The sequence below is a fragment of the Oncorhynchus mykiss genome, chromosome 29 (assembly GCF_057628025.1).
Source record: "Oncorhynchus mykiss isolate SJ-2025 chromosome 29, ASM5762802v1, whole genome shotgun sequence".
NCBI lineage: Eukaryota > Metazoa > Chordata > Actinopteri > Salmoniformes > Salmonidae > Oncorhynchus > Oncorhynchus mykiss.
Window position 1 is genome coordinate 35,712,008 of NC_143050.1, and position 23,849 is coordinate 35,735,856.

Here is a 23,849-nt window from a genome sequence, read left to right on the forward strand (position 1 = left end):
TCACTGATTGAAGAGAGGGGAGCAGTTTATTACATTCATTAGTACACAGTTCAACAGCACCACCCTGTGGCCTTTCACTGTACTGCATCTGCTAACACAGAGGACTGTCTGTCTCCGCAACTGTGTGTGTGTGCGCACTGCACGTGTGTGCACTGCATGGTGCAAGGCCACGGCCACAAAGAGACTCATAAAGACGTACAAAATTGCATGACGCATTCATCACTGTCTGTTTTTTTGTCCGTCAAAAGTTAAACTCTTTCCGGAAGAGTTTCATAAAATAAAAAACGGACAATTTGTACCACTGAAAAACCATTGGCTCAATCCGTAATTTCCGGATGCCAAAAGTCTCTGTGGCAGCATCCTTAAAGAGCTAGGAACCACAGAAGAGAGCGGGAGCAGCGTGTATTCCTTTATTGCACAGACACACCCCAGAAAGCTGAGCAGTCATGCCTGCATTTTGACCAAAACGACACTAACCATAAATCCCGAAACAGAACATTTACCAAAAGATATAGGAGGAACACATACATAAGTACAGTACATCTGTCTACTCTAGAAGTCTTCACCGTAAATAACAACATTGTCATCACTAAACCACAGCGTGCGTGTCGACGGAGCAGCTACAATAGAGAAATAGAGAGAGAAATATATAGACGACACATATACACTGAGCGAACAAAACATTAGGAACACCTGCTTCTTTCCATGACACAGACTGACCAGGTGAATCCGGGTGAAAGCTATGATCCCTTATTGATGACACTTGTTAAATTCACTTTAATCATTGTTGATTTAGGGGAAGATTCAGGTTAAAAAATGATGATTTTTAAGTCTTGAGACAATTGACATCCAGAGGGTGAATGGGCAAGACACAAGATTTAAGTGCCTTTGAACGGGGTATGGTAGTAAGTGCCAGGAGCACCGGTCTGAGTGTTTAAAGAACTGCAACGCTGCTGGGTTTTTCATGCTCAACAGTTTCTCGTGTGTATCAAGAATGGTCCACCACCCAAAGGACATCCGGACAACTTGACACAACTGTGGAAAGCATTGGAGTCAACATGGGCCAGCGTCCCTGTGGAACGCTTTCGACACCTTGTCGTCCACGCCCTGACGAACTGAGGCTGTTCGGACGGCAAAAGGGGTTGCAACTCAATATTAGGAAGACGTTCCTAATGTTTGTGCACTCAGTGAACAGGTAATAATAACAACCGGCAGTTTGTGTGTTGTATCTCTGGCTTTAGTTCAATGAATTAAGGGGGCTTTTGGGTTAATTCGGCGCAGAAACGGCACTGATCTATGCAAAAGATACTAGGAGCAACGCACAGGCAACTTATATGGTCATAACAAAAGGCCATTAGAAACGTAAACAATGACTTGTGAGTGAAATAGGCTGTTAGCCTTGAGCCCATCTTTCATACACATGCATCATCACTGCATATTCACTAGTCTACACCTACAGTACGCCTAAAGTACACCTACACATCCTGTTAAAAATACCTTATACCATCCCTCTGACTTATAACAGACCATTCACTATTCACCCAGCTCCTTTCCGTCCATCTATCCATCCAATACATCTAACAGCCAAGGCCAGGAGATTTTCCTGATCATGTGATCTGACCAGGGAAAATCCCAGACCCTATTACCAGGCTATTTGGCTCTGCTGGTCAGAGAGAACCTCTCTGGCTTGGAAACCACTGTCTCCATCATCTGCATCTTCTACTTCTACGGGTCTATCTGTTCGGGTAAGGGGTTACCTCTGTGTGTGACAGTATCAGTACTAGCCTATGATAATGCGTACAGTACAGAAGCTACTGGCAATGTTACAACAGCAACACCATTTACAAAGAGGCCGAGCAAGAGGGAAGGGTTGGAGTTGTGTGTGTCACTATGCATTCCTATGTTTGTCATCATTACTTCAAGCGGGGGTAGAACTCTGCCAGCGTGCTCTGAGGGATTCTCTTCAGCATCTCTTTGGGGAAGATTCTCATCAGCTGCCAGCCGATATCCAGTGTCTCAAACACAGTCCTGTTCTCATAGGCTCCTGGAACAGAGAGAGAGAGAGATTACACACTTGCACACGCACTCAAACACGCACGCAGGCAGACAGGCACACACACACACACAGTCCTCCCGTCCCCTCCCCCCTATGCCCCAGTGTACCCTGGGCGATGAAGTTCTTCTCAAACTTCTGTAGGAACTCCAGGTAGAGAAGATCATCAGGCGTCAGAGCCTCCTCTCCTACCACAGCCTTCATCGCCTGCACGTCCTTACCTATAGCATAACACGCATACTACACACACACACACAATAACAGATGATTTCCAGCAGAAGTGTCTAATGTTGTTGAGCAGCGCGTGTGTGTGTGTGTATGTGTGTGTATGCATACCAGCTGGTTGGAGACATCAGAGTGGTCTTTGCGTGTCATCCCCTCTCCGATGGCTGACTTCATCAGACGAGACAGTGATGGCAGAACATTGATGGGAGGATAGATCTAGAGAGAGAAAGAGAGAGAGAGGGGTAAAGAGGGAGAGAGTCGGAAACATCACAACATCAATTGAGAGAATCGATTTGCCAGACACTAGAATCCTGCCAATGCCCAGAGGCGCTGTTTGAAGGTAACAGCCACATTCCTGTGTGTGTCTCTGTGGTGTCACCTGTCTGTTGTGCAGTTGTCTGTCCACATAGATCTGTCCCTCAGTGATGTACCCTGTCAGATCAGGGATGGGGTGAGTGATGTCTGAGAGAGAGAGAGAGAGAGAGAGAGAGAGAGAGAGAGAGAGAGAGAGAGAGAGAGAGAACATCACTTGAGAGAGCGGAAGAAAGTAAAAGACTGTCCATATTTGAGCAGTCAGTTAAGTAATACATGTGTGAACAGTAGCATCGTTGGGAAAAGGGATATGTGTGATCGACATATCATTGTTGGGCATAGTGAGTGTAGGGATCTGGGTGATCGACATGCCATCGTTGGCCATAGTGATTAAAGGGATCTGGGTGATCGACATACTTTCGTTGGCCATAGTGAGTATAGGGATCTGGGTGATCGACATACCATCGTTGGGCATAGTTAGTATAGGGATCTAGATGATAAACATACCATCGTTGGGAATAGTTAGTATAGGGATCTGGGTGATAACCATACCATCGTTGGGGGGCATAGTTAGTATAGGGATCTGGGTGATCGACATACCATCGTTGGGCATAGTTAGTATAGGGATCTGGGTGATAGAGCCGTTGCGTCCCTCCACCCGACCAGCTCTCTCGTAGATGGTGGCAAGGTCAGTGTACATGTAACCTGGGAAACCACGACGACCTGGGACCTCCTCTCTGGCCGCTGAGACCTGAGAGGTGGGGGGATGACATTTACTCGTTGTCATTGATTTAATGTGTAATAATGTTGATGTTTGCTGTGGTGATGTCTCACCTCTCGTAGCACCTCAGCGTGTGTGTGTGTGTGTGTGTTATACCTCTCGTAGCGCCTCTGCATAGGAGCTCATGTCAGTCAGGATGACAAGGACGTGCTTCTCACACTGGTAGGCCAGATACTCTGCTGATGTCAGAGCTAGGCGGGGCGTGATGATACGCTCTATACTGCAGAGAGACGGGGAGAGGGCAAGATCTTCAAGGCAAGAGGTGAGAGGTCACCAATGAAGCATGGTTTCCGTTAGGAAAATGTGGCGCCGGACAACATGACTGGGCAGATTTTAATTTACTGGACACATATGCATAGGGTGACTAACCCATTAGGGCAGGGGTAGGCAACTAGATTGTGCGGCGGGACGATTTTCTCCGGAAGAGATGGTCGGGGGCGGAATATAATTCTGATCATTTGTACACTGCAAATTGACCACAACTAGGCCCAAAAATAGATTGTATTTGAAAATAAAAAACATTGATTACATTGAGACACAATGACATATGTATATTTTTTTTATTCGTGGGAATACTTGGGAACAGATTACCGAAGTGAATTCCTGGTGGTTATACAGTAAAAAAAAAAAAAGAGTTTTGCCTGTTTGCCGACCCATGCATAGGGTGTCCACCCCCAGCGCTCAGAAGGACAGGAATCACATTTACACTATGGTAGTTCATCTTAACAGTGGCGCAGCGGTCTAAGGCACTGCATCTCGGTCCAGGCTGTATCACAACCGGCCGTGCACAATTGGTCCAGCGTTGGCCGGTGTAGACTGTAATTTCTTAACTGACTTGCCTAGTTAAATAAAGGTTAAGAGAACATGCAACTCCTGTAATGAAGCAGCCAATAAAACGTAATTTCCCAAAATGCAATTAGCAGGAAAACACCATTCTAAACATTTAGCCGACGCTCATATCAAGAGCGACTTACAGGAGAAATGAGTGTTAAATACCTTCGTCAAGGGCACATCAACAGATTTTTCACCTGGACAGCTTGGGGATTCGAACCAGCGACCTTTCAGTTACTGGCACAATGCTCTTAACCATCTGATAATATAGGTTCCGTATGTGACAGAGATGAAAATCTCTGTTGGAAACTTGGAAAGACGGGGACTTTAAAGATGCAACAACGAGGATGGGTTGCTAATATGACTAGGATTGTGTCTTTGGGCTTCTGGACTACAAAAGAAAGTTGATGTGGAAACCAATAGAACACGAAAGAAATTCTGGTTTCAATGGCTTATGAGGAAGTGTTTATAAAACAATTGCCTCCGCGTTTCTCGGGTCAGATTTTGCCTAAGATCATTTGAAGCAAGGTAAGACATGCCTCATATGAAATAAAAAAAAGTTCAGGTTTCAAACAATTAAGTATATGTTTTCAAAATGCCTCCGCCTCGCATTGCAATGTGGAGTGTGAGACACTGATACCCCAGCCAGGTCACCAATGACACAAGTCTGTATTCAACGTTCATCTATGTCTGTTGACTTAGAGGCAAACAGCGAGCACTGTTACCTTCAAGTAGGTTTCAGTTTGGCTCGGGCGTTGGGGATGCGTGTAAACATCTGCCCCTGATTCCAAATGTTGCAAGTTCAAAATCCTGCGAAATAAAGCTATTTGAGTTTTTTTTTGTTTTAAGCTTAACCTTAAAAATTCAAAGTTTGCCTCCCGGGTGGTGCAGTGGTTAAGGGCGCTGTACTGCAGTGCCAGCTGTGCCACCAGAGACCCTGGGTTCGCGCCCAGGCTCTGTCGCAACCGGCCGTGACCGGGAGGTCTGTGAGGCGACGTACAATAGGCCCAGCATCGTCCAGGTTAGGGAGGGTTTGGCCGGTAGGGATATCCTTGTCTCATCGCGCACCAGCGACTCCTGTGGCGGGCCGGGCGCAGTGCGCGCTAACCAAGGTTGCCAGGTGCACAGTGTTTCCTCCAACACATTGGTGCGGCTGGCTTCTGGGTTGGATGCGCGCTGTGTTAAGAAGCAGTGTGGCTTGGTTGGGTTGTGTATCGGAGGACGCATGACTTTCAACCTTCGTCTCTCCCGAGCCCGTACGGGAGTTGTAGCGATGAGACATGATAGTAGCTACTGAACAATTGGATACCACGAAATTGGGGAGAAAAAGGGGTAAAAAAAAAAAAGCACAACAGTCAACTGTATTTACATCAACTGATATTTCCATCAATTAATAAAAAATAATACTTTTTAATGGGATTGTTTTTTCTCCCGGTCAATTTGGCAACAATTCTATTTATCAGCTACAACAAAAAAAATATTGCCCAAAAACAGGCAATTACCAGCTAATGAAAACCCTGCAATGAAGGTTAATTGGACAGGTTGAGGAGCAGGTGAGATGAGGGTAGAGGTTAAAGGTTAGAAGTGACCTACGTGGGGTCGTTGGCCAGGTTGAGGAACAGACAGACGTTGTCCATGGAACCATTCTCCTCAAAGTCTGACTTGAAGAACCGAGCTGTCTCCATGTTGACCTGGGGTCAAGGGTTAGAGGTCAAAGTTTAAAGCTGGAATCCTTGAGTAAAATAATAACAAAGCGGTCACCCTGTAGTGGGGTAATATTTGATATGTGTATATTATGTATACACTACATCAACAAAAGTATGTGGACACCAGCTTGCCGAACATCTCATTCCAAAATCATGGGCATTAATATGGAGTTGCCCCCCCCCCCCTTTGCTGCTATAACAGCCTCCACTATTCTGGGAAGGCTTTTAACTAGATGTTGGAACATTGCTGCTGGGACATGCTTCCATTCAGCCACAAGAGTATTAGTGAGGTCGAACACCAATGTTGGACAATTAGGCCTGGCTCGCAGTCAGGGCTCTGTGCAGGTCAGTCAAGTTCTTCCACACCAATCTCGACAAACAATTTCTGCATGGATCTCGGTTTGTGCACGGGGGCATTGTCCTGCTGAAACAGGAAAGTGCATTCCCCAAACTGTTCCCACAAAGATGGAAGCACAGAATTGTCTAAAATGTATGTATGTATGCTGTAGCGTTAAGATTTCCCTTCACTGGAACTAAGGGGCCGAGCCCGAACCATGAAAACCATTATTCCTCCTCCACCAAACTTTACAGTTGCACTATGTATTTGGGCAGGTAGCGTTCTCCTGGCATCCGCCAAACCCAGAAAAGTCCGTCCAACTGCCAAATGGTGAATCGTGATTCATCACTCCAGAGAACGCGTTTTCACTGCTCCAGAGTCCAATGGCGGTGAACTTTACACCACTCCAGCCGACGCTTGGCATTGCGCATGGTGATCTTAGGCTTGTGTGCACCTGCTCGGCCATGGAAACCCATTTCATGAAGCTCCCGACAAACAGTTATTGTACTGACGTTGCTTTAAGAAACAGTTTGGAACTCGGTAGTGAATGTTGCAACCGAGGACAGAGATTTTTTACGCACTACGTGCTTTAGCACTTGGCGTCCCCATTCTGTGAGCTTGTGTGGCCTACCACTTCACGGCTGAGCCATTTTTGCTCCTAGACGTTTCTACTTCACATTAACTGCACTTACAGTTGACCGGGGCAGCTTTAGCAGGGCAGAAATTTTACGAACTGACTTGTTAGAAAGGTGTCATCCTCTGACGGTGCCACGTTGAAAGTCACTGAGGTCTTCAGTAAGGCCATTCTACTGCCAATGTTTGTCTATGGAGATTGCATGGCTGTGTGGTCGATGTTATACACCTGTCAGCAATGGGTGTGGCTGAAATAGCCGAATCCACTCATTTGAAGGGGTGTCCACATACTTCTGTATATATAGTGTGCCTCACTCGTAAAATCTCACCCTTTAAAATTAGAATAAACATTATGAGAAGTGAATATCAAAGCAAGTGTAATTTCATTACTTGCAAAACAAATGGATTCACAAGGCATACAACTTAAGTTGCAAGGCAATACTGACATTATCAAAGCATAATTCTGAGGGTATAGATCCTCAGTTAACTTATAAGACAAAGCGTGAACAAAGAGATGCCTACTAGACCAGAGTCCTAGAAATGTTGAATTGATTATATAACCTTCAAATGGACAGGATACAGGATGAGAGAGAGAGAACAACAGGCCTTCATTTCATTTATAACATCTGAAGATGTGTAAAACTAACCACCATTGTCCAGTCAAACAATACCAAGTTTACAGTAACCTGATCACTCAGGCCCAATCTCCACAGGGTGTCACAGCATCTAACTTTCATTTAGATTTTTACGGTCAACCACATTACAATGACTTTGAGATAAAGACGATATATACAGTGCCTTGCAAAAGTATTCGGCCCCCTTGAACTTTGCGAACTTTTGCCACATTTCAGGCTTCAAACATAAAGATATAAAACTGTATTTTTTTGTGAAGAATCAACAACAAGTGGGACATAATCATGAAGTGGAACGACATTTATTGGATATTACAAACTTTTTTAACAAATCAAACACTGAAAAATTGGGCGTGCAAAATTATTCAGCCCCTTTACTTTCAGTGCAGCAAACTCTCTCCAGAAGTTCAGTGAGGATCTCTGAATGATCCAATGTTGACCTAAATGACTAATGATGATAAATACAATCCACCTGTGTGTAATCAAGTCTCCGTATAAATGCACCTGCACTGTGATAGTCTCAGAGGTCCGTTAAAAGCGCAGAGAGCATCATGAAGAACAAGGAACACACCAGGCAGGTCCGAGATACTGTTGTGAAGAAGTTTAAAGCCGGATTTGGATACAAAAAGATTTCCCAAGCTTTAAACATCCCAAGGAGCACTGTGCAAGCGATAATATTGAAATGGAAGGAGTATCAGACCACTGCAAATCTACCAAGACCTGGCCGTCCCTCTAAACTTTCAGCTCATACAAGGAGAAGACTGATCAGAGATGCAGCCAAGAGGCCCATGATCACTCTGGATGAACTGCAGAGATCTACAGCTGAGGTGGGAGACTCTGTCCATAGGACAACAATCAGTCGTATATTGCACAAATCTGGCCTTTATGGAAGAGTGGCAAGAAGAAAGCCATTTCTTAAAGATATCCATAAAAAGTGTTGTTTAAAGTTTGCCACAAGCCACCTGGGAGACACACCAAACATGTGGAAGAAAGTGCTCTGGTCAGATGAAACCAAAATTGAACTTTTTGGCAACAATGCAAAACGTTATGTTTGGCGTAAAAGCAACACAGCTGAACACACCATCCCCACTGTCAAACATGGTGGTGGCAGCATCATGGTTTGGGCCTGCTTTTCTTCAGCAGGGACAGGGAAGATGGTTAAAATTGATGGGAAGATGGATGGGGCCAAATACAGGACCATTCTGGAAGAAAACCTGATGGAGTCTGCAAAAGACCTGAGACTGGGACGGAGATTTGTCTTCCAACAAGACAATGATCCAAAACATAAAGCAAAATCTACAATGGAATGGTTCAAAAATAAACATATCCAGGTGTTAGAATGGCCAAGTCAAAGTCCAGACCTGAATCCAATCGAGAATCTGTGGAAAGAACTGAAAACTGCTGTTCACAAATGCTCTCCATCCAACCTCACTGAGCTCGAGCTGTTTTGCAAGGAGGAATGGGAAAAAATGTCAGTCTCTCGATGTGCAAAACTGACGGAGACATACCACAAGCGACTTACAGCTGTAATCGCAGCAAAAGGTGGCGCTACAAAGTATTAACTTAAGGGGGCTGAATAATTTTGCACGCCCAATTTTTCAGTTTTTGATTTGTTAAAAAAGTTTGAAATATCCAATAAATGTCGTTCCACTTCATGATTGTGTCCCACTTGTTGTTGATTCTTCACAAAAAAAATACAGTTTTATATCTTTATGTTTGAAGCCTGAAATGTGGCAAAAGGTCGCAAAGTTCAAGGGGGCCGAATACTTTCGCAAGGCACTGTACAGTCCCAGTCAACAGTTTTGGAAACTCATTCAAGGGGTTTTTCTTTATTTTACTATTTTCTACATTGACTTGCAAAATGTTCTACATTGTAGAATAATAGTGAAGACATAAAAACTATGAAAAAACACATAAGGAATCATGTTGTAACAAAAAAAATTGTTAAACAAATCAAAACATATTTTATATTTGAGATTCTTCAAAGTAGCCACCCATTGCCTTTATGACAGCTTCACACACACTTGGCATTCTCTCAACCAGCTTCATGAGGTAGTCACCTGGAATGCATTTCAATTAACAGGTCTGCGTTGTTCAAAGTCAATTTGTGGAAGTTTTTTCCTTCTTAATATGTTTGAGCCAATCAGTTGTGCTGTGACAAGGTAGGGGTGGTATACAGAAGATAGCCTTATTTGGTCAAATATAAAACACTTTTTGGGGATTACTACATGATTCCATGTGTGTTATTTCATAGTTTTGATGTCTTCACTATTAATAGTAAAAATAAAGAAAAACACTTGAATGAGAAGGTGGTACCGTATATTAATAAAAACATTTTTGGGGCAGGGTTGGAAATTCTCCCGGGGTCGCAACCCCTACTTTAGGAACCGCTGTTTTAATGAGTCAATCTGCAGTTGTTACATACTTTTTTTCAACTTAGAAATGTATAATATGTATCCATTGTTCCTGGAAGAATATAACTTATAAATGCCTCATGAGTTCAACTGTCACATCCGGTCAGAACAACAAATATAAGCTTGTTTGACTCCAATGTTTGTAAACATTGTAAATCTAGACAAACACTGAATAGCCTCAAAACATGCTTTAAACTATACATGTGACATCATGGATGGTCAGTCCTTGCATCCATTACTCTGTCTATGAATTTGAGAGGGGATACATTTCTCCAGGCCTATCCCTCAGCTTTTGGCCGTTTAAGGGGTCATGTGTGTGTAACCATATATGTCTCACCCCCATTGCGGCGAAGACGATAGCGAAGTTGTCATCACTGTAGTCCATCACATCTTTAGACTTCCTCACCAGGCCTGCCTGGCGACAGATCTGAGCCGCTATCTACACAGAGAGAGAGGGGGGGGGGGGGGGGGGGGAAAGACAGAGGAGACAGAGGAGAAGAGATGGGGCAAAAGATAGAAACACGCTGCAGGATATGAAAAAACAACTGTTTCCTTCCTTGGAGGAGAGCCTCAAAGCTCATTTCCCATTTAATCAAACTGAACTAATTAAAAGAAAATGATACAAATTAATGAATCAATTTCATTAGTGGGTTTAATCAGCACTAGACCCTATGGATGTGCTACTTCAATACCTTCACACAAATTGCCAGGCCATTCACACAGCTCTTAATGCTGAGGATGGGGGTTAATGGAGGTAGGGAGTGTGTGCGTACCTCATTGTGTGGCAGTCCTGCAGCAGAGAAGATGGGTATTTTCTGCCCCCTAGCGATGCTGTTCATGCCGTCTATAGCAGAGATCCCTGTCTGGATCATCTCCTCCGGGTAGATACGACACTGAGGGTTGATAGGCTGGCCTGGACACACGAGCACGTCCGCACGCACACACACACACACGTTATTATCTCCTCAAAAAAAGAAACAATACTCTCTATCGTTATATTCATCTCTCAATCTATAACTCTAGACGTGTACCCATGATGTCCAGGTAGTCTTCTGCCATCACTGTGGGGCCTTTGTCGATGGGCTTGCCTGATCCATTAAACACGCGTCCTGCAAACAGAAATGCCCATACACACGCACAGGCATGCACACCAACACACACAGGTTCAGATTGACTGTTCTTAACGTGTGTTACTGTGCATGTGTATACAACAACAACAAAACATTTACAGTGAGGGAGAGGTCGAAATTACACAATTGTTACCCGGAGGAAAATGGGGGAGAGTCATGCTTTTTTTTCAATTTCAGTCAGGGGGAGGGCTTAGTATTGTTTTTATTTGGTTCAGGGGAGGGTCATGTCATTTGTAATCGATTAAATGTCGTATTGCTCAGTGTTTGAGAATGAGTTGCTTATTATAACTCGATGTGTGCCCGATGCTGCCCCTCATAGGTGATTCTCTGCTGGGCGTGCAATGGCAAGTGTGCCTAGTGTGGTCTCAATCAAATGATCCATAGCCTATACCGTAGGCTAAGGCTATACGAAGAGCATGCTGGGAGAAGCACTGGGATGGTGTATATGAAACTAGGCTACACTGCATTACACACCACAATGGATAGGCTATCCCAATCATAAGCCCTGGCCTGCCCTGTTCTTGCTGTTGCAAACCCCTTTTGTGCTGCCAAACCGATGGCTGTGCTGTGCACCGGTGGCAATTCAGGACGTGAGTCAAAGGCTTCTTCCAGGAAATAATGTTGTATTTGTCTAAAATGTTCAGTTTGAAAGCAAAGATGAGGAGGAGGACCGGAGGTAAGTTTGCTACTGCTACAATTGATTTTAATAAAAAACAACATGTTTCATTGCCCATAATGAAGCTATTTATTAGCGTTATTGATCTCACAATGAGCCATATTCGAGTAATTTACATCACTTATTGTACATTACTATGAAGCGGCAGCAGTGGAGATGGACAAGCAATGGATGCTGAAAGTGGGCTAATTCCAGAAGGCCTCATTCACTCATTTTAATTAGATATTAACAACAAGAGGGCTATTGTGTTGGAGCCTATTTCTTCCTATTCAATAAATAAGAGGTAGGCCTACCTGTTTGCCAGATTAAATTATAGTCTACTATCCATAGATTTTGGCAGCCAATTCCTGCTGTTTGATAAATGAAAATATTCTCGCTCTCATCCATAGTAACGTCATCATGTAGACTAGACAACCCGCACAGCTACCTGCACTGTATCTGCGAGCTGTTGGCTAGTGGGCAGGTGCCAAGACCAGAGTAGGCACATTTGCTATTTGACGCAACAGTTTGTGACAAAACTATCAGTAGAGTTGAAAATGCGATGGAAACACATTGAACTTTAGATTCTTTACGAAAAAGTAGATTTTGTGTGCACTACAGTTCCTTTGGAAAGTATTCAGACCCCTTGACTTTTTCCACATGTTGTTACGTTATAGCCTTGTTTTAAAAATGAGTAAATAAATAAAAATCCTCAGCATTCTACACACAATACCCCATAATGACAAAGAGAAAACAGCTTTAGACATTTTTGCAAATGTATAAATGTTTATTAACAGAAATACCTTATTTACGTAACTATTCAGACCCTTTCTATGAGACTCCAAATTGAGCTTAGGTGCATCCTGTTTCCATTGTTCATCCTTGAGATATTTCTACAACTTGATTGGAGTCCACCTGTGGTAAATTCAAATGATTGGACATGATTTGGAAAGGCACACACCTGTAATAGGTCCCACAGAGCAAAAACCAAGCCATGAGGTTGAAGGAATTGTCCATAGAGCACCGGGACAGGATTGTGTCGAGGCACATTACTGGGAAAGGGTATCCAAAACATTTCTGCAGCATTGAAGGTCCCCAAAAATACAGTGGCCGCCATCATTCTAAATGGAAGCATCATCGAACCACCAACTCTTCCTAAAGCTGGTTGCCCGGCCAAACTGAGCAATTGGGGGAGAAGGGCCGTGGTCAGGGAGGTGACCAAGAACCTGATGGTCACTCTGACAGAGCGAGAGAGTTCCTCTGTGGAGAAGGGAGAACCTTCCAGAAGGACAACCATCTCTGCAGCACACCACCAATCAGGCCTTTATGGTAGAGTGGCCAGACGGAAACCACTCCTCAGTAAAAGGAACATGACAGCCCACTTGGAGTTTGCCAAAAGGCACCTACAGGACTCTCAGACAATGAGAAACAAGATATTCTGCTCTAATGAAACCAAGATTGAACTCTTTGGCCTGAATGCCAAGCGTCACGTCTGGAGGAAACCTGGCACCATCCCTAAGGTGAAGCATGGTGGTGGCAGAATCATCATGTGGGATGTTTTCAATGGCATGGCACTGGGAGACTATTCAGGATCAAGGCAAAGATGAACGGAGCAAAGTACAGAGAGATCCTTGATGAAAACCTGCTCCAGAGCTCTCAGGACCTCAGACTGGGGCAAAGGTTCACCTTCCAACAGGACAACAATCCTAAGCACACTGCCAAGACAATGCAGGAGTGGCTTCGGGACAAGTCTCTGAAAATAGCTGTGCAGCAACGCTCCCCATACAACCTGACAGAGCTTGAGAGGATCTGCAGTGAAGAATGGGAGAAACTCTCCAAATGCAGGTGTGTCAAGCTTGTAACGTCAAACCCAAGAAGAATTGAGGCTGTAATCGCTGCCAAAGGAGCTTCAACAAAGTACTGAGTAAATGGTCTGAATACTTATGTAAATGTAATATTTCAGTTTTATTTATTTTTTATAAATTTGCAAAAATAATTTTTTTTTTTTTTTTGCTTAGTCATTATGGGATATTGTGTGTAGATTTAATCACTTTTAGAATAAGCCTGTAACGTAACAAAATTTGGAAAAAGTCAGGGAGTCTGAATCCTTTCCGAAGGCACTATAAGTCATCAAGCATTGATATTTATTCGCAACAAGTCCATTGGTGGAAACATGTTGGTGGGGAAATGCTAATATTTTCAATTAAATTAAATTAAAGATTTTACAGATTTTGTTTGTTTGTTTGCATATTACCCCCTTTTCCCAAAAAAATTGATCTTGTCTCATCGTTGCAACTCCCCAACGGGCTCAGGAGGTGAAGGTTGAGTCATGCGTCCTCCGAAAACATGACCCGCCTAATCGCGCTTCTTAACACCCTCCAGCCTGCAGGCGCCAGGCCCGCCACAAGGAGTCGCTAGAGCGCGATGAGCCAAGTAAAGCCCCCCCAGTCAAACCCTCCCCTAACCCGGATGACACTGGGCCAATTGTGCGCCGCCCTATGGTAGGCCCGAGTTACAGTTCATATGAGGAAATCAGTCAATTTAAATAAATTCATTAGGCCCTAATCTATGGATTTCACATGACCAGGAATACAGAAATGCATCTGTTGGTCACAGATACCTTAAAAAAAGGTTGGGGCGTGGATCAGAAAACCAGTCAGTATCTGGGGGACACCATTTGACTCATGCAGCGCAACACATCTCCTTCACATAGAGTTGATCAGGCTGTTGACTTTGGCCTGTGGAATGTTGTTCCTCTCCTCTTAAAATAGCTGTGCGAAATTGCTGGATGTTGGTGAGAACTGGAACACGCTGTCGTGCACGTCGATCCAAAGCATCCTAAACATGCTCAATGGGTGACATGTCTGGTGAGTATGCAGCCCAAGGAAGAACTGGGACATTTTCAGCTTCCAGGAATTGTGTATAGATCCTTGCGCCATGGGGCTTTGCCTTATCATGCTGAAACATGAGGTGATGGCGGCGGATGAATGGCACAACAATGGACTTCAGGATCTCATCAACGTATCTCTTTGCATTCAAATTACTATCAATAAAATGCAGTTGTCTTTCGTTGTGTGTAGCTTATGCCTGCCCATACCATAACCCCACCACCACAACGGGGCACTCTGTTCACAACGTTGACATCAGAAAACCACTCGCCCACACAACTCCATACACGCTGACATCTGCCCGGTACAGTTGAAACCAGGATTAATCTGTGAAGAGCACACTTCTCCAGCGAGCCAATGATGCCAAACTGCAGTCAGATCAAGAACCTGGTGAGGACCACGAGCACGCAGATGAGCTTCCCTGAGACGGTTTCAGACAGTATGTGCAGAAATTCTTTGTATGTGCAAACCCACAGTTTTATCAGCTGTCCGGGTGGCTGGTCTCAGACGACCCGCAGGTGAGTGGTTACACGTGATCTGTAGTTGTAAGGCCAGTTGGACGTACTGCCAAATTCTCTAAAACGACGTGTATGGTATAGATATTAACATCAAATTCTCTGGCAACCGCTCTGGTGGACATTCCTGCAGTCAGCATGTCAACTGCACACTCCCTCAAAACTTGAGATATCTGTGGCATTGTGTTGTGTGACAAAACTGCACATTTTAGAGTGGCATTTTATTGTCCCCAGCACAAGGTGCACCTGTGTAATGATCATTCTGTTAATCAGCATCTTGATATGCTACACCTGTCAGGTGGACGGATTATATTGGCAAAGGAGAAAGGCTCGCTAACAAGGATGTAAACAAATTTGTGCACCAAATATGAGAGAAAAAAGCTTTTGGTTCATATGGAACATTTCTGGGATCTTCTATTTCAGCTCAAGAAACATGGGACCAACACTTTACATGGAATAGCTAGTGTTAGTAAATGTTGAAACTTGAATGGCTTGGTGTGCTAAGTTAAAATCAGGGCTAGAATTGAGGGGGTATGTGAGGGTATTGGGGCCTTTGTTAAAGAAAAAGGCTAAAAGCATAGGCTTACCTCTTAAGATTTTATATAAAGCGATCTATAACTAAGCTTTAGTACGCAATGCCATTTAAAAAAAAATCAATTGTGAAGCATTTGTTACACACAACAGGCTGGCAGGAGCGCTCAGCATTTCAACAACACATCAACAACATGCCCATGACTTTGACATTTAGGCTGTATAAAATGTTAACTAATTACTTAGAATTAGATAGTAACTAGACAAAATAGTCTTATTATGCTATACAGTCATTCTACAGGGCCTTTTGAATTCACTTGAAGAAATATGAGTTTGGCCAGTCTTTGGTTTGAGGATCATGCAGTGACCTACGCATGTTCATTTAGACTAGCAAATGCTCTTATATTTCACAGTCAACACAAATCTATTTTGTAACAACAATATCATGGAATAAAATATAATAAATTAGAAAAATGACAGGTTTCCAAATGACAAAATTTTACAAGCGCATACCTGATGATATGCGGCTGCTGTTTAAATAAACAAATGGCTTTTTCTCAAATTTTTTGATGATGATCAGATACTTCAGTTGTCATTGGTTCTGTTGCACTCAATTTTTAGAGTTGAATGACAACTGTACCACTGTTCCAAACTTAGACTACCCTCTTTTTTTTTTAACAATAGCCTACAGTGGGGCAAAAAAGTATTTAGTCAGCCACCAATTGTGCAAGTTCTCCCACTTAAAAAGATGAGAGAGGCCTGTAATTTTCATCATAGGTACACTTCAACTATGACAGACAAAATGAGGGAAAAAAATCCAGAAAATCACATTGTAGGATTTTTTATGAATTTATTTGCAAATTATGGTGGAAAATAAGTATTTGGTCAATAACAAAACTGTATCTCAATACTTAGTTATATACCCTTTGTTGGCAATGACAGAGGTCAAACATTTTCGTAAGTATTCACAAGGTTTTCACACACTGTTGCTGGTATTTTGGCCCATTCCTCCATGCAGATTTCCTCTAGAGCAGTGATGTTTTGGGGCTGTTGATGGGCAACACGGACTTTCAACTCCCTCCAAAGATTTTCTATGGGGTTGAGATCTGGAGACTGGCTAGGCCACTCCAGGACCTTGAAATGCTTCTTACAAAGCCACTCCTTCGTTGCCCGGGTGGTGTGTTTGGGATCATTGTCATGCTGAAAGACCCAGCCACATTTCATCTTCAATGCCCTTGCTGATGGAAGGAGGTTTTTACTCAAAATCTCACAATACATGGCCCCATTCATTCTTTCCTTTACACAGATCAGTCGTCCTGGTCCCTTTGCAGAAAAACAGCCCCAAAGCATGATGTTTCCACCCCCATGCTTCACAGTAGGAATGGTGTTCTTTGGATGCAACTCAGCATTCTTTGTCCTCCAAACACGACAAGTTGAATTTTTACCAAAAAGTTATATTTTGGTTTCATCTGACCATATGACATTCTCCCGATCTTCTTCTGGATCATCCAAATGCTCTCTAGCAAACTTCAGACAGGCCTGGACATGTACTGGCTTAAGCAGGGGGACACGTCTGGCACTGCAGGATTTGAGTCCCTGGCGGCGTAGTGTGTTACTGATGGTAGGCTTTGTTACTTTGGTCCCAGCTTTCTGCAGGTCATTCACTAGGTCCCCCCGTGTGGTTATGGGATTTTTGCTCACCGTTCTTGTGATCATTTTGACCCCATGGGGTGAGATCTTGCGTGGAGCCCCAGATCGAGGGAGATTTTCAGTGGTCTTGTATGTCTTCCATTTCCTAATAATTGCTCCCACAGTTGATTTCTTCAAACCAAGCTGCTTACCTATTGCAGATTCAGTCTTCCCAACCTGGTGCAGGTCTACAATTTTGTTTCTGGTGTCCTTTGACAGCTCTTTGGTCTTGGCCATAGGGGAGTTTGGAGTGTGACTGTTTGAGGTTGTGGACAGGTGTCTTTTATACTGATAACAAGTTCAAACAGGTGCCATTAATGCAGGTAACGAGTGGAGGACAGAGGAGCCTCTCATTTTGTCTGTCATAGTTGAAGTGTACCTATGATGAAAATTACAGGCCTCTCATCTTTTTAAGTGGGAGAACTTGTAAAATTACGCCCAATTTTTCAGTTTTTGATTTGTTAAAAAAGTTTGAAATATCCAATAAATGTCGTTCCACTTCATGATTGTGTTCCACTTGTTGTTGATTCTTCACAAAAAAATACAGTTTTATATCTTTATGTTTGAAGCCTGAAATGTGGCAAAAGGTCGCAAAGTTCAAGGGGGCCGAATACTTTCGCAAGGCACTGTAGGTGTGAGGGTAAATGATAGGCATGTTCTCTGCTATCCACTTTGTTTTTATCTATATTTTGGGTATAGGGGAATATCTGACCTCCCTTCAGAGGTCAGATTTTCTCCAGGTATCCCTCGTTATGAATAACATACAGTCCCTAAGTGCCGTACCCAGCATATCTTCAGAGACAGGGGTGCGTAGGATGTCTCCTGTAAACTCACAGCTGGTCTTCTTAGCATCAATACCTGATGTCCCCTCAAACACCTACACACACCCACAAACATGCACACACGCACACGCGCACACACACACACACACACGCCAAGGGACAGTTAACACAGTGCTCTGAGTTGTAGGATTTTGAGACATGATGGGCAAGTCACACACAGACACACTGACCTGCACCACGGCTTTAGACCCTGTAACCTCCAACACCTGGCCACTCCTCTTGGTTCCATCTGGCAGGGTCAGGTGGACGATCTCTGCATACCTGGGGAACTGTCTCACAAACACACACACGAGGATGATTTCATCACACTTGGGAAACTGAATAACATGCCCGCTGGACAGAGCCTGGCTGTGTTTTAATACAATATGTTGATTTGAAGATGTACTAATCTGTGATCACTCACCTTCACCTGGTCCAGAATCACGAGAGGCCCGTTCACCCCAGACACTGTCTTATAGGCTACAAACAGAGAGCAGAGTTACTCACACACTGCTCACACAGTTGCAAGTCATGCAACTGCTGCAAGTCATGCAACTGCTGCAAAACATTTTGAGGGGGTGATGGTGAAATTCGATTTATTTTAATTCATTAGGATATGAGAAAAGTATATATCCCAGCAACATATGATACAAATGAGTTTCAATAGCAATCGATTACCCTAAATACTACTACTAGTCATCATCACTTGCCGCAGAATGCGCAACGTTATCTCCTATCGGGCTGTCTGTCTAGCCCCTCCGTTCCTGCGTTATTCTCCGGTTTACCGGGCACGACAGCTAATAACTCACTCAGGCGCGGCTGGGAGATGTAGTCGCGTTTAACGGCCAGGACTTGCTCCCGGGAGGCAGCCGTCTTGTTGCCGGTAACGGCTGATGAGAGCTCGTTAACAGCTCCGCTGACCATTCCCTTCAGCACCTTCAACGCCATGTTTACCTCTGAATTGGAGTTGGAGCAGACAAGTCGTGACAGCAAAACTGCGCATGCGAGGTAGCTACGCGGAGGAGCTGACCAAGGTGCTGATTATTCCAAGATTTGTTTTATTATAAGGTGTGTAAACTGACATTTTGGGCTAAAACAAGTATTATAAATTGGGTGGTTCGAACGCTGAATGCTGATTGGCTGACAGCCGTGGCAAAGAATACCTGTATACCACTGGTATAACAAAACAATGTACAGTATTTTAAAATGTTCACACATTTATAGTAAAATGTTATCAAATCAAATAAAACAATCAAATGTTATTTGTGACATGCTTTGTGAAGAACAGGTGTAGACTAACAGTGAAATGCTTACTTATGAGAAATAATAGAAAAATAATAATAAAAAAGGGATAACTACACAATGAGTAATAATAACTTGGCTATATATTATATTAACTCAATACATTAAGTAATGACTTAAGAATTATTACCTTCTACACTAAAAGATAACGAACCTACAGCACTAGACTAACATCACATGCATCATCCTTGTGGTATTGAGAGATAAACATGGTAATGACTTCACTGATTGCACATAAATGAAGATAGTTCCGACCTGATAGAGTGCTTGCTTTGTTATCCAACTAATCTTGTGTCCTTTCTGTCATCCTGTGAACCCCGTTAATTGCTGCTAGCAGCTATATTTCAGTGATGTGTTTCTGTGATCCTGAGGCTGAGACATTTGCAATTGCGCTAATATGACCACAGGAGGTTGGTGGCACCTTAATTGGGGAGAAGGGTTTGTGGCAATGACTGGAGCGGAATTAATGGAAAGGTATCAAATGCCATTCCATTTGCTCCGTTCCAGCCATTATTATGAGATGTCCTCCCCTCAGCAGCCTCTACTGATTCTGACATACTGGTACGACCTAAGATGGCGGCTGATATAGGGGCCGGTGCCATCAGACATTTAGCTCTAACTTTGGAACGCTATGGGCTATCAACTCAGTTCTAATTGACCCTTCGCTAAGGCCCAGAATTTTGACCAACCAATTGCAGAGCTCCATGAAAGCCAGTGAGGGCAGTGGGGAATAATTTGGCTAAATAATTTAACAATGAATGTATAATACATTTTTCTAATCTGAAATTATATTTTTGTTACATTGTTTGCTAGCTGAGCTGGTAAGCTAGCTCTGTCTCATTGACCACCAAACATGGCTAATGCTAGCTAGCCACATAATATAACTTCTCTCATAACGGTTGTTAGCCATGTTAATAATACAACTCCCATCAGAATACGATTTGAGAGCAGTAGTTTGCTCCAAAATTGGTTGTAGCTTTGACAATGCTGACAGTGAATTCAGAGCTATTCAGTGGCTAGCCACACTACAAAGATGATTTTACGAGGTTCACGTGAAGCAATTATGATGAAAGTCCACCACAAATACCAGAGAGTTTCCTGATTAGCAAGGTGTAGTTGGTGTTTAATTTCAAAGTATATTAAAAACACAGTTTGAAATCAGTAGTTAGAAGGGGGAATCGAGTTTTCCAGAAAAAAGTTGTCAGAGATTGCAACAGTAAACAAGGGGATCAGGGCTTAACAAAGAGCCAATTGCATCTGAAAGCTGAGACTCAACTTGGTATAGAGACATTAGTTGTTGTTTTTTTAGGTCTGGTGGCACTTTCAGGGTTAAGGATCGGACCATTTTTTTCAATTTTCCAAATCTAACTGCCTGTAGCTCAGGACCTGAAGCAAGGATATGCATATTCTTGATACAATTTGAAAGGAAACACTTTGAAGGTTGTGTTAATGTGAAATGAATGTAGATCTGGTAAAAGATAATACAAACAAAAAAACGTTTTTTTGTGGGTTTTTTGTACCATCTTTGAAATGCAAGAGAAAGGCCAGAATGTATTATTCCAGCCCAGGCACAATTTAGATTTTGGCCACTAGATGGCAGCAGTGTATGTGCAAAGTTTTAGACTGATCCAATGAACCATTGCGTTTCTGTTCAAAATGTTATATCAAGACTTCACAAATGTGCCTAATTGGTTTATTAATAACTTTAAGTTCATAACTGTGCACTCTTTTCAAACAATAGCATGGTATTCTTTCACTGTAAAAAGCTACAGTAAATTGGACAGTGCAGTTAGATTCACAAAAATCTAAGCTTTCGGCCAATATCAGATATGTCTATGTCCTGGGAAATGTTCTTGTTACTTACAACCTCATGCTAACGGCATTAGCCCATGTTAGCTCAACCGCCCCGAGGGGGACCTACCAATCCGGTAAAGGTTAATATGTAATCATATTATGAAATCAAATCTAAATCAAATTTTACTTGTCACATGTGCCGAATACAACCGGAGTAGACCTTAACGAGAAATAGTTACTTTCACTACAGCCCCGTCAATGAGAATGGGGGGGGTGCTCGGTCCTCCTTTTCCTGTAGTCCACAATCATCTCTTTTGTCTTAATCACGTTGAGGGAGAGATTGTTGTCCTGGCACCGCACGACCAGGTCTCTGACCTCCTCCTTATAGGCTGTCTCATCGTTGTCGTTGATCAGGCCTACCACTGTTGTTTCATCGACAAATTTGGTGTTGGAGTCGTGCCTGGCCATACAGTCATGAGTGAACAGGGAGTACAGGAGGGGACTGAGCGTGCACCCCTGAGGGGCCCCCATGTTTATTTATTTTTTTATTTTTTTATTTTACCTTTATTTAACCAGGTAGGCAAGTTGAGAACAAGTTCTCATTTACAATTGCGACCTGGCCAAGATAAAGCAAAGCAGTTCGACAGATACAACGACACAGAGTTACACATGGAGTAAAACAAACATACAGTCAATAATACAGTATAAACAAGTCTATATACAATGTGAGCAAATGAGGTGAGAAGGGAGGTAAAGGTAAAAAAGGTCATGGTGGCAAGGTTAATACAATATAGCAAGTAAAACACTGGAATGGTAGTTTTGCAATGGAAGAATGTGCAAAGTAGAAATAAAAATAATGGGGTGCAAAGGAGCAAAATAAATAAATAAATTAAATACAGTTGGGAAAGAGGTAGTTGTTTGGGCTAAATTATAGGTGGGCTATGTACAGGAGGACTGGGACGGAGATTTGTCTTCCAACAAGACAATGATCCAAAACATAAAGCAAAACCTCACTGAGCTCGAGCTGTTTTGCAAGGAGGAATGGGAAAAAATGTCAGTCTCTCGCTGTGCAAAACGGATAGAGACATACCCCAAGCGATCACAGTCATCCGGAACAGCTGGTGCTCTCATGCATGTTTCAGTGTTACTTGCCTCGAAGCGAGCATATAACTAATTTAGCTCGTCTGGTAGGTTCGTGTCACTGGGCAGCTCGTGGCTGTACTTCCCTTTGTAGTTTAAGTTTGCAAGCCCTGCCACATCCGACGAGTGTCGGAGCCCGTGTAGTACGATTCAATCAGTCCTGTATTGACACTTTGCCTGCTTGATGGTTCGTCGGAGGGAGTAGCAGGATTTCTTATAAGCTTCCGGGTTAGAGTCCCACTCCTTGAAAGCAACAGCTCTATCCTTTAGTTCAGTGAGGATGTTGCCTGTAATCCATGGCTTCTGGTTGGGGTATGTACGCAGTCACTGTGGGGAAGAAATCGTCGATACACTTATTGATGAAGACAGTGACAGATGTGGTGTACTCAATGCCATCGGAAGAATCCCGGAACATATTCCAGTCTGTGCTAGGCTAACAGTCCTGTATCTTAGCATCTGCTTCATCTGCCCACTTTCTTTTTGACAGAGTAACTGGTGCTTCCTGCTTTAGTTTTTGCTTGTAAGCAGGAATCAGGAGAGAATTATGGTCAGATTTGCCAAATGGAGGGTGAGCGTTGTACGTGTCTCTGGATGAGCTTTTCCGGTTTGCTTATGGAGGAAAACAGCTCATTGAGTGCGGTCTTAGTGCCAGCATAGGTCTGCGGTGGTACATAGACAGCTACGAAAAAATATAGATGTAAACTCTCTTGGTAAATCAACTTGTCTACAGCTTATCATGAGATAACCTACCTCAGGCGAGCAAAACCTCAAGACTTCCTTAGATTTCATGCACCAGCTGTTGTTTACAAATATGCATAGGCCACCTCCCCTTGTCTTACAAGAGGCCGCTGTTCTATCCTGCCGAAAAAGCTTAAAACCCGCCGGCTGCATGTTAATCATGTCGTCGTTCAGCCACGACTCGGTGAAACATAAGTTATGTCAGTTAATGTCTCGTTGGTGGGATACACGTGCTCGTAGTTCATCTATTTTACTATCGATTGATTGTGCGTTGGCTAATAGGACCGATGGATCCTTCCCGATGGATCCTTACAAGGCACCCGGACCGTCATCTACAATACCCCCGTCTTTTCCTCCATGCAAATGACAGGGATGAGGGCCTTGTCGGGTGTCTGGAGTAAATCCTTCCCGTCCGAATCGTTGAAGAATTCCTCAAGTACAGTGTGAGTAATCGCTGCCCTGAGATCAAGAAGCTCTTTTCGGTCATGAGACACAGTGGCCGAAACATTATGTACAACATAAGTTACAAAACGCAAAAAAATACATACACAATTGGTTACGGTATCATAAAACAGCAGCCATCACCGTCGGCGCCATTATCACCAGGAGACATTAGTCTTTACAGCAATTCAAAAAGTATTGTTTCATTCTTGTAGTTTGAACAGTAGGAACAGACCATGTAGTTAGTTAAGACAGCGACCATTCAACCATGAGACACCATG

The 23,849-nt window shown here is 43.2% G+C and overlaps 1 protein-coding gene across 1 annotated transcript; it reads right to left on the reverse strand.

Annotated features, from left to right (window-relative positions):
- Positions 1 to 396: 396 nt before the first annotated feature.
- atp6v1b2b (ATPase H+ transporting V1 subunit B2b) lies at positions 397 to 19,346 on the reverse strand. Its single transcript, XM_036967965.2, has 14 exons — positions 18,963 to 19,346; positions 18,578 to 18,633; positions 18,345 to 18,443; positions 18,116 to 18,209; positions 10,956 to 11,033; positions 10,698 to 10,837; positions 10,262 to 10,363; positions 5,796 to 5,893; positions 3,468 to 3,591; positions 3,191 to 3,341; positions 2,658 to 2,740; positions 2,390 to 2,494; positions 2,164 to 2,293; positions 397 to 2,044 (listed from the first exon to the last, which is right to left on the reverse strand). The coding sequence occupies exons 1-14, from the start codon at positions 19,099 to 19,101 to the stop codon at positions 1,914 to 1,916; spliced, it is 1,530 nt and encodes a 509-aa protein (XP_036823860.1). The 5' UTR covers positions 19,102 to 19,346; the 3' UTR covers positions 397 to 1,913.
- Between the last annotated feature and the right edge of the window lie 4,503 nt (positions 19,347 to 23,849).